The 17353-nt window shown below is 38.7% G+C and overlaps 1 protein-coding gene across 1 annotated transcript; it reads left to right on the top strand.

The window, feature by feature from the left end:
• Nucleotides 1-4453: 4453 nt before the first annotated feature.
• LOC140365800 (myosin heavy chain, fast skeletal muscle-like) lies at nt 4454-14442 on the top strand. Its single transcript, XM_072452361.1, has 39 exons — nt 4454-4680; nt 4756-4899; nt 4975-5131; nt 5207-5234; nt 5341-5455; nt 5521-5613; nt 5690-5753; nt 5824-5922; nt 5996-6099; nt 6170-6308; nt 6420-6538; nt 6618-6767; nt 6857-7027; nt 7103-7409; nt 7577-7647; nt 7719-7806; nt 7887-8004; nt 8081-8204; nt 8288-8424; nt 8506-8761; nt 9326-9568; nt 9671-9847; nt 9934-10079; nt 10174-10264; nt 10343-10732; nt 10804-10930; nt 11013-11131; nt 11201-11397; nt 11470-11653; nt 11730-11895; nt 12001-12125; nt 12211-12519; nt 12591-12794; nt 13065-13190; nt 13275-13445; nt 13527-13631; nt 13943-14038; nt 14113-14244; nt 14329-14442. The coding sequence occupies exons 1-39, from the start codon at nt 4477-4479 to the stop codon at nt 14347-14349; spliced, it is 5817 nt and encodes a 1938-aa protein (XP_072308462.1). The 5' UTR covers nt 4454-4476; the 3' UTR covers nt 14350-14442.
• The last annotated feature ends 2911 nt before the right edge of the window (nt 14443-17353 follow it).

The raw sequence follows: 17353 nt of genomic DNA, 5'->3' as shown, positions 1-17353 counted from the left end.
ACAATCCCTAAATCTAGATCCACTGAGTTACGGATGCCAGTTCAGCTTCCTTTAAGATAAGTATTTGGTGTTTTTTCGTTTAAAAATAACCTCAAATGGTCATAACAATGCAGTGCAAATATTTGGGATAGGTCTTGAGAAATGTTTCTATTAGAAAATTTGTGAACTTCAGCAAATAAGATGACCAATACCTAAAGTGATTATACTATGATATAATGAGCTTCTGTCGTCAATAAATATTTGTTAAACGATCACTGCGCAGTCATAGTAGGACAAAACTCAAATATAGCTACAGCCTTGTGTTGATGGTCAAGCCACAAGGCAAATACCGAACGCCCAAGAGGCTTATTGTGTTTTTATGGTCTTTGATCTCCCTCTGTCCCTTTCTTCATTTGTCAAGCAGCAACAACTGCTTGTAGATAACAAACCAAAGTGATTGTTGAGTAACATTCCAGTCTTGGATACATACAAGTAGTAACATCCATCGTAAGTACATGTCTTTATCTTATCTATTGTTCACTTGTTGAGTCAAATAATTCAGGGCATTGCTTGCAGACTGAACTAAAAATAATAATTTGTGTCAAACATTCATTTTTAGTAAATTTATTTAATTTTTTATATGTGTAGCTCTAACATTCATATATAACAAACCTTTTTTATGGTTGTTCTCCATTTGTGTGTCTGCTTAATGGTCTCGTAAATGTTAAAATTAGTTCTCCATAGATGGTGGCCTGGATGGCTTGACCTTTTTCATCCGTAAACTCATGGGATTAGGTTGTGAGGTAAGAAAGTGTGAGGTGACTTTGGAGTTATAGGACAGGATTATCCATACACCACTCGGCTCTCGCAATGAATCCATATGGCCTCAGGACCCTATAGCTCGTATTATTTTTATCTCCTCTATCCTTCAACCATGACTTACATTGTATTTCTTAATTTATCCAGACTCAAACCCACACAAACAGTGAACCTGGCTTGTATACTAATCTGATATTTGACATGATAACAAAATAAAAATGTATTAAAACATTAGTATTAATTCAACAACAGTTTAGAGTGACACTAAAGATTTACGCCAGAGAGCACTGCTGGTTTATAAATAGGGCTGTCACTTCCAAGGAGCGCTAAAGACCATCTTGAATGTGTAAACATTAAGGAGGTCACTGACATCTTATAAACACCAGAGGGACCCTCAAGTTGTGAAGGCGTCAACATGCAGCAGGAGTTAGTCCCTTCTCAACTTCTTTGTTTTGCTGAATTACAACTTATCACTACCGGTGAATTCCTACTATGTGAGACTGAAATCAGACAGTTTTTTTAGAGGTTTGATTTTTTTCTTTATGGTAATGTTGGGCCCCATCACATTAAAAATGATTATGTGAAATTTGTTTATGCCCCATGTTCTGCTCTATAGTTTTGCCATATTTGCTACTTGTTTCAAACTGGTATTACAAGAATGTATTTAGTAGTCACATTTTACTGCCGCATCTTATGCCACCTAATCTGTTTTACTATTTATAATAACAACCTGTTCTGTGGCTCAGCTATGGAAACGTAGAACTGAACGGTAAATATTTTTTCAGGGTTTTTTGTCAAAAGTATTGTTTTAAAACCAGAACATTTTAATTTTATTTTGTGAATGTGTTGGAGCTGCTAGCCATTTGGGTTCCCTAAGCAGAAATGCTCAGTGGTGCCCCCACACCCCCAACCCCCTTCGAACTTGTTAAAAAATACCAATGATATTTCTAAATCTCTCTCTCTCTCTCTCTCTCTCTCTCTCTCTCTCTCTCTCTCTCTCTCTCTCTCTCTCTCTCTCTCTCTCTCTCTCTCTCTCTCTCTCTCTCTCTCTCTCTCTCTCTCTCTCTCTCTCTCTCTCTCTCTCTCTCTCTCTCTCTCTCTCTCTCTCTCTCTCTCTCTCTCTCTCTCTCTCTCTCTCTCTCTCTCTCTCTCTCTCTCTCTCTCTCTCTCTCTTTTCTCTCTCTCTCTCTCTCTCTCTCTCTCTCTCTCTCTCCCTCTCTCTCCCTCTCTCTCTCTCTCTCTCTCTCTCTCTATATAGGCTATTTAATTACATTTTATATATTGGTTGAATCACAATCCTAAAGGGGTCTGGAGATGATATAATTTCCTGTATTCTGGTGCATTTTAGATATAATCAAATTACATCCCATCCCCCACAGTCCCTAAATTTCCTTGCTCCGCCCATGCTCTCGCAGTCACTCGCAGCTCTTCTCTTGTAATTCTGCAGATCAGATCAAGGCTCTATAAACAGTACAGGCTGCAAACTATTGATGCTTTCTGTTGCATTTATGAAAACATGATTTAGACATTTGTAAGAAGTTGAACCACTTTTGCTTGGCTTTCGCCTGATGCAGATTTTCATCATCTAAAGACTGTTTTTGCTCCTTGTGGATTGATGAATACTGATGTGGAATGCACACCAGTCCCAGCTTTGCCCCTCATTTGTCTGCGTCTGTGTACAGTGGATCCCGAGTGCATTTTTAACTCGCTTTGGAGTCCTAGAGTTAGTTTAAATGATAACTAAAGACAGTAGGCCGACTGTATATGCTCCACGTTTAATGGTAAAAAGAACAATACAGCTGCTCCACAAATAGCCAATTCTGTCATTCAATCCAAACTGCCCGGTCAGGCTGGTGGTGCCCCTAAAAGCACTGCGTAATCTGGTGCGCAATCTGTGGGATTAAAGGCCCGCCTGTTGTCAATGTCACCCTTGAACGCGCATGGAAATGAGAATTGTACATACATGTTGCTTTCAGCAATTTTTCAAACGTTCCAACCTACACTGCATTTCAATATGCAACCTTTTTAATGGAATGAAGCACCTGGCTTTTCCTGCAGATTGTCAACAGATTGCGCCCCTGTGATTTGCCCTTTGCATCTAGGGATTTGAGCAAACAATGTTCACGTTAAAACTTGAACGAGAAAATAATGTTCTCGTTTTATCTAAATACTCAACATTAAACATTTTTTATGCCACACTGACAGTTTTATGTTTCAATATTCCAATGTAAAGAAGTGGTCTGGTATTGTCATTTCATTCATTGGTCATCATTGTGAAAGCAAAGTGTATTTAAAACACTTTCTCCATTCTCCATGTCCAGATATTAAATTATGTCTGCTATATATTGATGTATAGATCTGCAAACACAACACTCAAGAGAATGACTGGATAAGAGTTATCTTCTCTTTTTTTTTAGCACATTCAACCTTCATTAAGATGAAGGTTACATTCTCTTCCTAAGCACTGCATATTTTGTTTGTAACTGTAATTTACATAAATAACTACTTCCCAGTAATGCGACACTGTTTTATAAAGAGTTTCTTGCATGATTTCAGCTACACCAGTGGTGTCCAAGAGAAATTATGAAGTCAACAAAACTAAATATACTAAAAATACTCTATACTTACAATCTTTTAATTAAAAGTAAAAAATGTAAAACCAGCCTTACTGATCAACAAGTTGTATTGCAAAGGAAGGACCAAAGGTCCTTGTAATATGATCCCCAACTAAATGTGGTGTTAATCAACAGAACCGTGCAATGAATTTGTCAACAATTGCAAAAATAACAGACTAGGGAATTCAAAAGCTCATGGCTATATTTGCTTTAGGCCCTAATATGATGATAGTAAAAGGCCAGACATATTAAATATCCTCATTTATCGGAACTTAATCGCACCCCAGGAGAATATCATCTTTGGTTTCAGCTTTCTTTTTCAGCAAAGGCGCAATGGTAATGCCCTATAATGGAGTTTTAAAATAACCTCCGCTAAACACTTGGCTATGTCTAAACTTGATCATGACTAATATTTTGTCGCTACAATAATATGCTACAAAAACCTATTGATTCTGTCTTGCGCTCTCATATACAGTACTCTAAATGGTGGACATAACAGTTAGTTTGCCGATTTGTGTTTTGTGGTGTAGTATTTCCTCTAATGATTGTTTAATGATAATAGAGGCTATTATGACACCAGTTGTGTGGATGAGGCCCACATGCCATCTGACACCATTTGTCTAAAGGAGCCCTATGCCCTAAACAGGAGGGCTTGTTATGGGTGGTGGGCTAAATCTTTGCTATAAAAGAACCCCTGCTATGCTGCTCCAAAGTGTTGGACTGACAGGCTGCCAACAAAGGTAAGTCTCAAATTGTTCTTTTTGTTTTTGTTTTTTACGGGGCAAGGACAAAACCTTTGCTTCTACCATCTGATATTTTTCCAGGAATCTGATTTTCCCATTTTCTTTTTTCAGTGTTGCAGATAGAGTTTGGCTTAGGTAGGTATTGCCTACCATGCATTCATTTAAATGCTTTAAAACAGCTAAATAATTACTTGTACATTGATGTTATTATCAATTATTATCAATTATTATTGGGTTAGGGTTAATATTATTATATTATTTTTATGCTATACATTTATATCCTATGTATACTTACAGGTTTCCTACACTAAAGGGACATCATGCCTGGAGACCCGGAAATGGAGTGTTTTGGCCCTGCGGCCATATATCTTCGCAAACCAGAGCGGGAGCGGATTGAGGCTCAGAACACTCCCTTTGATGCAAAGACAGCCTTCTTTGTGACTGAGCCCAAAGAGATGTATCTTAAGGGAAAACTTACAAAGAGGGACGGTGGCAAAGCTACTGTTGAAGTTCAGGGTGGAAAGGTAGGCCTCTAACTTTTGCATAATAATGAAATTTCGCCATCTTATGCAACTGCAATTTTATTTTATCCATTTCAGACTCTGACTGTAAAGGAGGATGAAATCTTCCCCATGAACCCTCCAAAGTATGATAAGATCGAGGACATGGCCATGATGACCCACCTGAGTGAGCCTTCTGTGCTCTATAACCTCAAAGAGCGTTATGCAGCGTGGATGATCTACGTGAGTGAAGCTGTCACTTCATAAACAAGAAACTTCTACTCGTCTTATCTCTGTTTTTGCTGTTGGTCCTGACAGACTTACTCGGGGCTGTTCTGCGTGACTGTGAACCCCTACAAGTGGCTCCCAGTGTATGATTCAGTGGTTGTGTCAGGATACAGAGGGAAGAAGAGAGTGGAGGCTCCACCCCACATCTTCTCCATCTCTGACAACGCCTATCAGTTCATGCTCCAAGGTATTATTTATTCTGTGAAAAAGGTATTTACAGTTTACAACATCCCATTACTCAGAAATGCATGATATCTTACAGACAAGGAAAACCAGTCCATCCTGATCACGTGAGTTTTCATAGTTTTCTCCATTGTATAAGAAAATTCATGCTTTGCAAAGAAGTCATAAGATAAATGATTAAATAATGATATTAATGACAATGATTTTTGGTAGCGGAGAATCCGGAGCTGGAAAGACTGTCAATACCAAACGTGTCATCCAGTACTTTGCGACAATCGCAGTGGCTGGAGGAAAGAAGGCAGAGACTGCTGTTCAAGGCAAGATGAAGGTGTGTAACTTAAGAATATGATAGCAACACAGTTGAAGTGCTTCTAAATGTATGATTATACACAGGGGTCGCTAGAAGATCAAATCATTGCAGCAAACCCACTGCTGGAAGCTTATGGTAATGCCAAAACTGTGAGGAACGACAACTCATCTCGTTTTGTAAGGGTCATTTGTATGCAAACAAATTACAAATCATGTTTTTCATTTTAATACATTTTGTATTTCTATTCAATAGGGTAAATTCATCAGAATTCATTTTGGGACGACTGGAAAGTTAGCTTCAGCTGATATTGAAACATGTGAGACTCTGCATACAGATTTAAGGTTTTTTATACAACCCAATCCTGACACATTGTTACTGTTTTACAGATCTACTGGAGAAGTCTCGAGTGACCTTCCAGCTGTCTGCTGAGAGGAGCTACCACATCTTCTACCAGCTGGCCACAGGACACAAACCTGAACTTCTAGGTCAGATATTGTCACAATAATTCAAATTAGTTTGTTTATAATTCACCACAAATTGATTTTGAATTATTTTCAGATGCTCTTCTGATCACCACAAACCCCTATGACTTTCCCATGATCAGTATGGGAGAAATCACAGTCAAGAGTATCAATGATGTTGAAGAATTCATCGCTACTGATGTGAGAAAATGCACAAAAATCTGTTTTCATCACTTCCTATGAAGCACATTAACCTGGTATTTTTAAGCAGACTGCCATCGATATTCTGGGGTTCACTGCTGAGGAAAAATTTGGCATCTACAAACTGACTGGTGCTGTGATGCATCATGGGAACATGAAGTTTAAGCAGAAGCAACGAGAGGAACAGGCCGAGCCTGACGGCACAGAAGGTAAGCTCTATGTCATTATATTGTTTAGTGTTAGTTGTTTTATTCTTACATACGTGTTTGTTTGTTTGTTTGTTTGTTTGTTTGTTTGTTTGTTTTCCCCCAAACCATTAGTGGCTGATAAAATAGCTTACCTTATGGGCCTAAACTCTGCTGACATGCTCAAGGCTTTGTGTTCTCCAAGAGTCAAGGTTGGCAATGAAATGGTGGTTAAGGGCCAGACAGTTCCTCAGGTAACTCTGAACTCTGCAAGTGTATGTTTATACTTTTTAATGATTATAATATTACATAATAAGATGGTTTTATTTTTAGGTCAACAATGCTGTGAGCGCTCTGTGCAAGTCAGTCTATGAGAAAATGTTCCTGTGGATGGTTGTCCGCATCAATGAAATGCTGGATACAAAACAACCAAGGAACTTTTTCATTGGAGTCCTGGATATTGCCGGTTTTGAAATCTTTGATGTAAGATAGTGTTGAACATACATATTGTTGAAATTATTCAGCCAGGTTGAATTAAAAAACAAAACAAAAAACATTATATTTGTTTCTAGTATAACAGTTTGGAGCAGCTGTGCATCAACTTCACAAATGAAAAATTGCAACAGTTTTTCAACCACCACATGTTTGTCCTGGAGCAAGAAGAGTACAAGAAAGAAGGCATTGAATGGGAGTTCATTGACTTTGGTATGGACTTGGCTGCCTGCATTGAGCTTATTGAGAAGGTATTTCATTAAATAATAATACTAAAGCTTTTACATACTTTACATTGCATCATTACATCATTACTGTGTTACCAGCCAATGGGAATCTTCTCCATCCTTGAAGAGGAGTGTATGTTTCCAAAGGCATCAGACACTACCTTCAAAAACAAACTGTATGACCAGCATCTTGGTAAAAACAAGTCCTTTGAGAAACCAAAGCCAGCGAAGGGTAAAGCTGACGCCCACTTTGCTTTGGTGCACTATGCTGGCACTGTGGACTACAACGTGACGGGCTGGCTGGATAAGAACAAAGACCCTCTGAACGACTCAGTGGTTCAGCTCTATCAGAAGTCCCCAATCAAGCTGTTGGCCCTTCTGTATGCATCTCATGCCGGAACTGAAGGTAAACTTCAGAACAGTAATTTCTAGAAATGTCATCATCATCATTAAATTACAATTTTTTTTAGACGTTTGTGCTTATTGTGATACAATAATATGTATATTTATCATAAGTTCTGTGTTTAATTAAAAGTTATTATTTGTGCTTATTTGGTCTTTTTTATGCCACAGCTGAGGGAGGTGGAAAAAAAGGTGGCAAGAAAAAAGGTGGCTCATTTCAGACCGTGTCAGCTCTGTTTAGGGTAAGTAAAATATATTTCTTACATTTAATACGTTAGTATTTAGCCAATAATAATATTATGAAATCTTTCAGGAAAATCTTGGCAAATTGATGTCCAACTTAAGATGCACTCATCCACATTTTGTGCGCTGTTTGATTCCAAATGAGTCAAAGACTCCAGGTAGGCCTAATACATGATTACTGAGAAAACCCATAAGTAGCAATAGTATTCTCATGTGATAATATATATTGTGTTTTTAGGTCTGATGGAGAACTTCCTGGTCATCCACCAGTTGAGGTGTAATGGAGTGTTGGAGGGAATCCGCATCTGCAGAAAGGGCTTTCCCAGCAGAGTCCTCTATGGAGACTTCAAGCAGAGGTAGTTAACTTTTTTCTTTGATTTATTGATTTATTGATAAATCAAATAATAAAAACTGAACCCATACATGTTTCAGATACAAAGTATTGAATGCCAGTGTCATCCCAGAGGGACAGTTTATTGACAACAAAAAGGCCTCAGAGAAACTCCTGGGCTCTATTGATGTCGACCACACTCAGTACAAATTTGGACATACAAAGGTATCATGTAGTTTATATTATACAAGCTCACTTGTACTGTGTACACCGGTATCCTTATTATTAGTTGTGTTGTGTCAATATAGGTGTTTTTCAAAGCCGGGCTTCTGGGTACACTGGAGGAGATGAGAGATGAGAAGTTGGTTCAGCTGGTCACAATGACTCAGGCTCTCTGCAGGGGTTATGTCATGAGAAAGGAGTTCATGAAGATGATGCAGAGGAGGTAGGATTTGAAAAATGATTCTATAATATTCAACCAAAGTAGCTGAATCGTATTAAATGTAAATCTATCTTTTTGTTTCAGGGAATCCATTTACTCCATTCAGTACAACATCCGCTCATTTATGAATGTCAAAACCTGGCCATGGATGAAGCTGTACTTCAAAATCAAGCCTCTTTTGAAAAGTGCAGAAACTGAAAAGGAAATGGCCCAAATGAAAGAGGACTTTGAAAAGACCAAACAGGATCTTGAAAAAGCTTTGGCCAAAAAGAAAGAGCTGGAAGAGAAAATGGTTACTCTTCTCCAAGAGAAGAATGACTTGGCATTGCAAGTGCAGTCTGTAAGTATATTATAAACACTCATGTTTTCAATATTGAAACTTAAAGTTGGGTGGCAAAGTACATTGCAGAACAAGTCTGTTGTTAGTTTGACACTGTAAAAATGTGGTGACTCCCTAACATCTTTGGAGTCATGTCAGTTTAAAGTCTTTCTCCATCATTTCCGATGGACTTAATTACCACAGGATTGTGGTTCTGACATAGTCCTGAAGTTATATCATATCATGCTCTCACACACTAAGATACAAAAGCTGAGTGCAGATGATGGTAAGAATACAGTGGAGATGATTCTTCAGGAGACTTCAAAAAAATCCCAACTTCCGGCCCAGATAATGGTGCAGTTCTTACCTCCTCCATCACCGTGTAGTACACTGGGGTCGCCGCTGTCAGGGACAGACACTTATGTTTGCACTTACCAAGATTTTTGTATTCTGATGCATTAAAATGGAAGTTTGTTTAACCATGGTGTTTTGGAAATATATAGTCCGAGACATACAAGATATTACCACTGTCCGGAATTGTCTTATTTATTATTATCTATCATCTTTTTTATGGTGGTCTTTTAGGAAGGTGAAACCCTTTCAGATGCTGAGGAAAGATGTGAGCAGCTGATCAAATCCAAAATTCAGCTGGAGGCCAAAGTCAAAGAGACGTCTGAGAGACTGGAGGATGAGGAGGAGATCAACGCTGAGCTGACAGCAAAGAAGAGGAAGTTGGAGGACGAATGCTCCGAGTTGAAAAAAGACATTGACGACTTGGAGCTCACGTTGGCCAAAGTGGAGAAGGAGAAACATGCCACGGAGAACAAGGTAAGTTATTATACAAATTTAACCAGCAATGCACTGCATATCTGTGCGCCAAACACTTGGGATTACGTGCATATTGTGCATTAAAACACCCATTATTTTTAGGTAAAAAACCTCACAGAGGAGATGACCTCTCTTGATGAAGCCATTGTCAAGCTTACCAAGGAGAAAAAGGCCCTCCAAGAGGCCCATCAGCAGACCCTTGATGACCTTCAGGCAGAGGAAGACAAAGTCAATACTCTGACTAAGGCTAAAGCCAAGCTGGAGCAGCAGGTTGATGATGTACGTCATTAGAGAACCCTATCTCCATTATGATTCATGTTGAGTTCATAAATTACTTAGTCTTTGTTGCATTTTGGTTATGATAGCTTGAAGGTTCTCTGGAGCAAGAAAAGAAGCTCCGCATGGATCTTGAAAGAAGCAAAAGAAAACTTGAAGGAGATCTTAAACTGGCCCATGAAACCATCATGGATCTGGAGAATGACAAGCAGCAGTCTGATGAAAAAAATAAGAAGTAAGGATTCACAAATATCTTAATTGATGATGATTATAATGATGATGATGATGATGATTATTTTTCTAATTGGATTTTAAAACTCCTTTTCAAGGAGAGACTTTGAGATGAGCCAGCTTCTTAGTAAAATTGAAGATGAACAAGCAATTGAAGTACAGCTTCAAAAGAAAATCAAAGAGCTACAGGTGAGTCTCCTATGAACTGTTTAAAGTCATGACCATCCCCATTGTTATTGTAAACTATGCTGGGATATGTGCCATCAGGCTCGTATTGAGGAGCTGGAGGAGGAAATCGAGGCTGAGCGCGCTGCTCGGGCAAAAGTAGAAAAACAGCGCTCAGATCTCTCCAGGGAACTGGAAGAGATCAGTGAGAGGCTGGAAGAAGCTGGTGGAGCCACTTCAGTTCAAATTGAAATGAACAAGAAACGTGAGGCAGAGTTTCAAAAGCTGCGGAGAGATTTAGAAGAGTCCACTCTGCAGCACGAGGCAACTTCTGCTGCTCTGCGCAAGAAGCAGGCTGACAGTGTTGCTGAACTGGGAGAGCAGATCGACAACCTCCAGAGGGTCAAGCAGAAACTAGAGAAGGAGAAAAGTGAATATAAGATGGAGATTGACGACCTTACAAGCAACATGGAGGCTGTTGCTAAATCTAAAGTAAATGTTGTTGTAAAATATATTTAGGTACTTGTACGTGTAATTTTACATTATACTCAATTGGTTTTAAGGGCAATTTGGAGAAAATGTGCCGGTCACTTGAAGATCAGCTAAGTGAAATCAAGTCCAAGAATGATGAGCATGTGCGTTCGTTAAATGATATTAATACCCAAAGAGCAAGACTGTTGACAGAAAATGGTAAGTGTGACATAACAAGTTTGTAGTTACATTAAGCATGTAACATAAATAACCTTTTTTATGTATTTATCATGTTCACCAGGTGAGATTGGTCGTCATCTTGAAGAAAAAGAATCTCTTGTTTCCCAGCTTACAAGAGGCAAACAGGCTTACATCCATCAAATTGAGGAGCTCAAAAGACACCTTGAGGAGGAAGTTAAAGTATGGCATACAGTATAAATTAAATACATTTGAGAGAATTGCAAACCTATGATTTGTGCTTTTATTCAGGCAAAGAATGCCCTGGCACACGGCCTGCAATCGTCCCGTCATGACTGTGACCTGCTCAGAGAACAGTATGAGGAAGAGCAGGAGGCCAAGGCTGAGCTGCAGCGCGCACTGTCCAAGGCAAACAGTGAGGTGGCTCAGTGGAGAACCAAATATGAGACTGATGCCATTCAGCGCACTGAGGAGCTGGAGGAAGCCAAGTGAGTCAGTGAGATTGTCCAGCCACAGGCATTTCATCTTATCCTAATGTTTGAATGAATCTTTCTTTAAAGGAAAAAGCTGGCCCAACGTCTCCAGGATGCAGAGGAATCCATTGAGGCTGTGAATGCAAAATGTGCCTCTCTGGAAAAGACAAAGCAGAGGCTTCAGGGTGAAGTGGAAGACCTGATGATTGATGTGGAAAGAGCTAATGCTCTCGCCGCTAACCTGGACAAAAAGCAAAGAAACTTTGATAAGGTTGGGTTCCTACTGATGTTCTGAATTGGGCACTTTTGCAAAACAGATATGAGTGACAGATTTGTGAATGTTTTAGGTCCTTGCAGAGTGGAAACAGAAGTATGAAGAGAGCCAGGCAGAACTGGAGGGAGCTCAGAAAGACGTTCGATCTCTTAGCACTGAGATGTTTAAGTTAAAGAACTCCTATGAGGAGGCTCTGGACCATCTGGAGACTCTAAAGAGAGAGAACAAAAACCTGCAACGTATGGCCACTACAAAGCATATGTTACATTATGGCTTTATTACATATATTATATAAATATATTTATATCATTAATTTATAATGTGAATTTCTCTTTAACTCTCAGAGGAAATCTCAGATTTGTCTGAACACCTTGGTGAATCAGGAAAAACAATACATGAACTGGAAAAGGGTAAGAAGTCAGCAGAGAGTGAGAAAACAGAAATCCAAACCGCCTTGGAGGAGGCAGAGGTGATAAATGTCTACATCTTCATTGTAAATATATAATCTGAGGGTCTGTTCAAACTCAACTACTCAACTACATTTAACTTTGTAGGCTACATTGGAGCATGAGGAGTCCAAGATCCTCCGAGTTCAGCTTGAACTGACTCAGGTCAAGGGTGAAATCGACAGGAAGCTGGCAGAAAAAGATGAAGAGATTGAGCAGATCAAGAGGAACAGCCAGAGAGTCATTGAGACAATGCAGAGCACTTTGGACTCTGAGATCAGGAGCCGAAACGATGCCCTTAGAATCAAGAAGAAGATGGAGGGAGACCTGAATGAGATGGAGGTTCAGTTGAGCCACGCCAATCGGCAGGCTGCTGAAGCACAGAAACAACTGAGGAACGTGCAGGGCCAGCTCAAGGTGCTTGTGCTAGATCTGTTCAAGTGAAAACAGTCACACTGCATTATATAAAGTTACTGTGTCTTCCACAGGATGCACAACTGCACCTTGACGAGGCCCTCAGGGGTCAAGATGAAATGAAGGAGCAGGTGGCCATGGTGGAGCGTAGAAACAACCTCATGCTGGCTGAGATTGAGGAGCTCAGAGCCGCTCTGGAGCAAACTGAGAGAAGCCGCAAAGTGGCTGAACAAGAGCTGGTGGACGCCAGCGAGCGCGTGGGGCTCCTCCACTCTCAGGTAATAGTATAGCAATTTTGAAACATAAACTGATATAACAGCTTGCAATATGATATTACTGTACTACAAATATTCAATATCCCATACAGAGGAAAGGATGTCCTTGTATAGGGTTAGTCAAATGTGAATGTGCTGATTATGTTTTAAATATATCACAGACTGAGAACTATATGAATCAATCAATGTGTTTTATCAATGTATGTATCTTTACACCCCTGCAGTACGAGTAATACTCCAGATGGTAAAATTATTATTCCTACCTACTTCCAGAATACTAATCTTATCAACACAAAAAGGAAGCTTGAAGCTGATCTTGCTCAGATCCAAGGTGAAGTGGAGGATGCAATGCAGGAGGCAAGAAATGCTGAAGAAAAGGCCAAAAAGGCAATCACTGACGTAAGTTTGTTGCATTTTTTAACCTAATAATGCTTTTTTCTGGACATAAAATATTATTGTTTATTTTATGTGATGACATAATAGGCTGCCATGATGGCAGAGGAGCTGAAGAAGGAGCAGGACACCAGTTCTCACCTGGAGAGGATGAAGAAGAACCTGGAGGTGACTGTGAAAGACCTGCAGCATCGTCTTGATGAGGCTGAGAACCTGGCCATGAAGGGCGGCAAAAAGCAGCTCCAGAAACTCGAGGCTAGGGTAAGGATTCTACAATTGACAAAACATAATACGAGAAATATTATAAGATCATGTTGAATATAATAAATCATCATTGATTAGGTTCGGGAGTTGGAATCTGAAGTTGATGCTGAACAAAAAAGAGGAGCAGAGGCTATTAAAGGTGTTCGCAAATATGAACGTAGAGTGAAGGAACTCTCTTACCAGGTACATGCAACAATTGCATTAGCAGAGATTATTAGATATTTTTATTTTAAAACTAACATTGGTTAAGTGGATGTAGAGTGTGCTTGATACCTCTAGAGGGCATGAAGAACCATCTTAAGACTTGCTTGACCTACTGAAACACATTTTGAAGATGTCTGCTATAAATAGTCATCACTAGGTGTGGTTATGTAGACCTCAATTGCTGTGTTTGACTTCTGCTTCATGCTTGTTTATTTTGATCAACAATTTAAAAAGGATACAGTTGGAATCAGTTTTTAGTCTTACACAGTCTGTAATGTGATCGCCTTCAGACTGAGGAGGACAAGAAGAACATTGCTCGCCTCCAGGATCTGGTGGACAAATTGCAGCTCAAAGTGAAATCATACAAGCGGCAGTCGGAGGAGGCTGTAAGTGCAAAGGCATGTGATACATGCGGCTGCTCAGTGTATGACTAATAAGACTTGTTTTCTACAATTTGAAGGAGGAGCAGGCCAACACCCACCTGTCCAGATACAGGAAAGTCCAACACGAGCTGGAGGAGGCTCAGGAGCGCGCTGATATCGCCGAAGGCCAGGTCAACAAGCTCAGGGCCAAGAGCCGCGACTTTGTCAGGGTAATGTAGTGCAGTATGCTATTGATATGATACTAATGCTTTTGTCTGAAGAAATTACTGATGGTTTTTTATTTAATTTTAAAGGGTAAAGATGCCGAGGAGTAAGCTGAAAACTTACAAAATACAAGAAGGAAAAAGTCATAAAATATGTGCTTTTTGACTGTGTGAAACAATAAATATGAGCCTTTAATTTTCAAACATGTCTTTATGTTTCATTGTTTTGAGAAAAATACATTTAAAACTTCACACCTTTAGGGGAGTTAAACTGAAGGTAACGGGCATGTAAATTGAACCATTCACAGTTGCTGGAAAGACCTTAAGGTTACCACAACTGTAAATCTTTGGCTTGTGGTGATAATGTTACTGACAGTCTGGTGCCCTTACAGTTGTTCATGTGTCTCTTAAGCACGTGTGCTCATTATGTCAACATGTAGTTAGATGTAAGTGGAGACATTGCTGCAACCACAAACCACTGTTCAGAGAGCATGAACCAACTCAGCTTCAACTTTACTAGATAAATAATTGTTAATTTAGGTCGTTGTACATTTACGTACGTATGTCGTTGTGTTTTCATATATATATAAAAAATAAAATAACATCCAGGCTATACAATAACAATTCATGATCAAATAATCGATGTGGAAGACCAAAATTGGACTTTGCTACACTGACGTCCTGCCTTTGTATCGCTCCATCCCAAACGGGACCCCTGTCTTGTTGAGTAAATAGAAGTGACCTTTTGATAATCCAAGACCACCAAGGAATAATGTGTTTTATATCAAAGGGTGTCCCAAAATAAGACTTGGAGGCAGCTGACCTCTTAGAGAACATTGTGGAGGAGACTGCTATATTTGTATTTCTTCCTAATAAGCAAACCCAGTAGCACAAAGGAGACTATCGAGTGTCACATTTTGATTGAATATACAGACCCATACAGCCGGGTGTGAAGTCCTAAGTATTCCACTGCTAATGCCCACTGTTCATCTCAGTTTGGCATCATCTTTCAACAAGGAAAGTATGCAAACTACCAGGCATCATATAACTCGATCCCTTTCTTACTGAGCAGAGAGGAACAAACAATCGACTTAGGGAAGGTCAATCCGCAAATCGGGCCATGTCTTCAGTTCATCTGTCAGGACACTCTCCACAACAAGGCCTTTTAAAGAAAGGGTTTAAAAATATCACCCATGCCCTCGAGACACCGCAAGTATTGTGCCAGAGAAAACTGGAGACACAAACTTAATCACCTGTTCACTGCAGAGTCTCTGTTAGACAATGTGGCTGTGAGGGACATTCATGCAGTTTACAGTCTACATAACAAACTGTTTATGAATCTGGATGTATGTACTGCTGGGACAAAAGGAAAAACATTCAGAGCATTCCTGGCAGTTTGCCTGATGACACAAAAGCAGGTGACCTTAATATAAAGCTGTCTGTACCTTCAAAACCTTTGACTTTTGGAGGAAATGGGAAATGCAACTGTATGAACTTAATTATTACTGCCTGGATAATATTATCGTTCCTTATTGTTACAACAATAAAAATATTGGTGGTGATGCCTTAATAGCATTACAAAAATAAGTCAATATCCATCCATCCATTTTCTATCGCTTGTTCCCTTTCGGGGTCTCGGGTGACTGGAGCCTTCGGGCCTTCAATATATGCTACAATAATTACAGAAATATTATAATAATCTTACTTCACCATTTCAGTGACTTAAAGGACAGTACTACATAACTCTGGCCTGTATATTGAACAAAGACATGCTAAGCTACATAAACAATGCACTTGTCCTTTATGGTTCTGAACATGACTCCATCTTATCCACAAAGAAAACAATTTTCATTTATTTTTTATTTATTTACATAATTTATGTTATACACACAGTTTTGGATATAGCAACTAGGGATATCACAATTAATAGGTTAATTGACAATATAATCGTAAGAACCAAAAAATAATGATCGTGACAATTTTAGAAGCAAAATTGAGTATTTTTATTTGAATTTAGCATCCAAAAAATAGACCTAAATGTATCGGTAAAAAACTTTTTTTATCTGGGCATTTTTGTCACATCTAACTTTATTTTGGTAAAGCCGGTCACAAACTTGTATGTAAAACAATGGAATAGAAAGACAATTAAATATTTCCCTGTCTCAATAATCGCAAATAATTGTTAAACTGTGATGTTTTTTCACACAATAATCGTTTATCGTCAAAAACATTTTATATTGCGACATCCCTAATAGCAACATGTTGCAATTACAGATAAAACCAACAGCCAATTTCTACATTTTCTATACATATTTGGTAGAACACGGATGAATGAATATGAACACAAAAGATAGTCAATGCAGGTGCTGTGACAATGTTATCACAAAGAGCCCATAAATACTAAAGAAAATGTGGCATTCTTCTCTTGTGCAGCAGTCTGAGCTAAACTAAGCCCCCAGATTAAGACCGCTGTCAATCACATGAAACCTGACACAGACGCTCTCCAGACATTTCCTGGTCCACTGACACCAAGGGTCAGACATGGTAACCATCAAAGGCTTTTACTTTTCTTAGTTATAGAAAATTACTACTATACTAAAATTATATTATACTGTCAAGTAGTGGCACATGGCACAAAATACAGGCAAAAAAGGTGTGTTAATAAACATTATAATTAGAATAAAATAATGTAAAATAGTATTAATATATGCTGTAAATAACTATGGGCTGTTGTCTGATCAAATGTATTGACAATTTTTAGAGTTGGGACAAATGTTTCTCTTTTAAAAACATTCCACATTCAGGAGTGTTAAATCTTTGTAAAGTAAGCTCCAAGCTATACAAAGGAACAGGTTCTGATTAAATATTTCCCAATGCTCTGATCCGTCAGACACTTAAACATACATAGAGTTTTATTTATTCCAATCCAACTAATAATGTAAATTGTAATGTATCTTTTGAAGAATATCTGAAACTTAAACTGTAATTTTACACTTTTATGAAAACCTAAGTTTCAAAATATCTCACAATATAGATTTTTCTATTTAATGTTATAAAATACATACAAAAAATAAATAAATGCAATACGTAGCTGTAAATAATTAAATTGAATTAA

Source organism: Eucyclogobius newberryi, unplaced genomic scaffold (assembly GCF_026437365.1).
Source record: "Eucyclogobius newberryi isolate DKJ021-1_F unplaced genomic scaffold, fEucNew1.0.hap1 SCAF_19, whole genome shotgun sequence".
Classification (NCBI taxonomy): Eukaryota; Metazoa; Chordata; class Actinopteri; order Gobiiformes; family Gobiidae; genus Eucyclogobius; species Eucyclogobius newberryi.
Note: the sequence above shows the minus strand (reverse complement) of the source record. Positions and strands in the feature narration are given on the sequence as shown.